The sequence below is a fragment of the Chenopodium quinoa genome, unplaced genomic scaffold, assembly GCF_001683475.1.
Source record: "Chenopodium quinoa cultivar QQ74 unplaced genomic scaffold, ASM168347v1, whole genome shotgun sequence".
Classification (NCBI taxonomy): domain Eukaryota; kingdom Viridiplantae; phylum Streptophyta; class Magnoliopsida; order Caryophyllales; family Amaranthaceae; genus Chenopodium; species Chenopodium quinoa.
In genome coordinates, this window is record NW_018744362.1 from 713,604 (window position 1) to 716,406 (window position 2,803).

Below are 2,803 nucleotides of genomic sequence, written 5' to 3' on the forward strand. Positions count from 1 at the left end.
AAGATCACTTTTGGAAGGATATTTATTTTTAAGAAAAAGCATGTGCTCGTCCAAGTAAGGATGAACCTCACTAAGATTTTGCAACACAAAAAGCTCGGCCTTATTTTTCATTTCAAAGCCCATGGATATCCTTTTCTTGCCAATAGCACCTTGACCTCCAAGCCTCCGATCGTGTCGAGACTTTGGCAACCCAATTTTCTGTGAACATGAAAGATATTGAGCAACCCATGCTGCCACTTCCTCAGCAACTGTTCGTTGTACAATACTAGCTTCAGGTTTGGCCGGATTCATGACTTTTCCCTTTAAGTCACCCATTTCTCGTTCAAAAGGAAACATGTATCTCATACACACTGGTCCACAAAGTTTAATTTCACGTACAAGATGAATAACCAAATGAGGCATCACGTCAAAAAAAGATGGGGGGAAATACATTTCAAATCGACACATTGTCTCAAGTACATCTGCTTGCAACTCATCTAAAATACGTGGATTTATGACCTTGCTACAGATAGTGTTAAAAAAGACACATAATCTTGTAATCGTATACCTCACTTGAGGTGGCAAAATTCCTCGAATGGCAACTGGTAATAATTGTTGCACCAAGACATGACAATCATGAGATTTTATGCCACCCAATTTCAAGTCAGACATTGACACAAGTCTACGAAAATTAGAATAAAATCCAGCCAGGACCTTTAAACCATGCAATGACTCACAAAAGCTAGTTTTTTCCTTTTTAGACAAGGTAAAGCAAGCTGGGGGAAGATACCAGCGTTTTCCATTCAGGTGCCAACTCTGAACGACCCATAACAGCCATGTCTTTTCTTACTTTAACTCTGTCCTTTGTCTTTCCTGGCATATTTAATAAAGTTCCCACAATGGCATCACAAACATTTTTCTCAATATGCATTACATCTAGCCAATGTCTAACATCCAAATGTCTCCAATATGGAAGAGACCATAGCTCAGACTTCTTCTTGTAACCCCCAGTTGATTTGCTTTTGTAAGGCTTACCAAACTCATTCTCAATGTCTTTGACCCGCTAATAAACCTCACTTGCACGTAAAGGGCCACGAGCTTCTCTCAACTCCACTTTTCCATTAAAAGAATCCTTATTGAATCGAAAAGGGTGGTCTTCAGGAAGATGTCTGCGATTTTCCATATATACATGCTTGCCACAATTGTCTAGGCGTAATGCCTCCAAATCATCTTCACAAATGGGGCAAGGAGTTGTTCCCTTCACAGTGTACCCCGACAAATTCCCATAAGCTGGGAAGTCATTGATCGTACAAAAAATCATGGCACATAAAGTGAAATTTGTTTTACTATATGCATCAAACATTTGGACACCTTCATACCATAACAATTTAAAATCTTCAATGAGAGGCGCTAGATACACATCAATGTCATTTCCAGGTTGTTTAGGCCTAGATATTAGAAGGGACAACATAATGTATCTAGACTTCATGCATAACCAAGGAGGCAAATTGTAGATAGTTAGTAGAACCGGCCAAGTTCTATATTGGGTACTTAGTATCCCAAATGGGTTCATTCCATCTATACTGAGACCAAGCCTGAGATTTCGATCTTCTTCACCAAAGTCCTTGAACTTTCGATCAATGTTCCTCCATTGCGGTGAATCAGCAGGATGCCTCATTAACCCATCTTTCTTCCTCCCATCAGCATGCCACCTCAATAATTTTGCAGTTTTTTCATCCGAGAAGAGTCTCCTAAATCTCGGTATAATTGGAAGATACCATAATACCTTAGCCGTAGACCCTTTCTTACACAACTCACCAGTATCATTCATCTTGTAACGAGAAACTCCACACCTTGGACACTCATGCAAATCAGCATACTCATTTCGATACAACACACAGTCATTGGGACAAGAATGTATCTTCTCATACTCCATACCTAAGGGGCACATAAGTTTCTTGGCCTCATAGGTGGAGTTTGGAAGTTCATTCCCTTTGGGAAACATTTCTACTAAGGCTTCTAACAACTGCGTAAAACCCTTGTCAGTCCAACAATTGCTCGCCTTTAAGTTGAATAACTTCATAATAGCACCAAGTTTAGTGAACTTTGTACAACCAGGATATAACGGGGTTTCTGCAGCTCTCAAAATACTATCATATGTCTGGGGACACTCTATGAAATGGTCTTCAACATCATGCATCATTTCATCTATCTTGTCCTTCTCCACTTCACTCTCACTTTCAACTCCAATATAAGCTGTATCGATATCCTCACCTTGGTGTTCATTATCATCGTCACAATGATTCTCATCTTCCCTTAGACAATAACTAGAACTTGCCTCAATATATATGCTCTCACCATGCCATGTCCACCTTGTGTAGTTTTCTTTAAACCCACAACGAATTAGATGATCTTTAATATCAACTATATCACGATATCCCCTCGAATTATTACAGTCACAACAAGGACAAAGAATAATCTTTGATTTATTCCTTGTTTGGTGTTTTAAGGCAACAGTGCTAAACTCTTCAATTCCTCGTAAAACTTGTACAATTTTGTTTACCATACATCCAACTTCGATCCATTTTCAACCACTGAATAACAAAATTAATTTTAAGATAATGTGTATATTTTCTATCATATATATCTCCTTAACCATAAACAAGAATATAAGGCATTAAACATTTTCATTCAAAGTTTATCTCATGTAAATGCAACGACATGATCCAATAAGGTCCTTATCACTCCAACCTAACCCATTTTTGAATGTCCTATCTCACTAATAACTACTTGTAAAGTTTGGTTCTAAAGAAAATCCGGCAGC

At 38.4% G+C, this 2,803-nt stretch overlaps 1 protein-coding gene across 1 annotated transcript; it reads right to left on the reverse strand.

Annotated features, from left to right (window-relative positions):
• Positions 1–1,042: 1,042 nt before the first annotated feature.
• LOC110696367 lies at positions 1,043–2,545 on the reverse strand. The gene has a single exon (XM_021873655.1). It carries the CDS (start codon positions 2,543–2,545, stop codon positions 1,043–1,045), a length of 1,503 nt encoding a protein of 500 aa, XP_021729347.1.
• Between the last annotated feature and the right edge of the window lie 258 nt (positions 2,546–2,803).

Coding starts and splice junctions, on each gene's coding strand:
- LOC110696367 (XM_021873655.1), bottom strand. CDS start 2,545: ATGGTAAACAAAATTGTACAAGTTTTACGAGGAATTGAAGAGTTTAGC.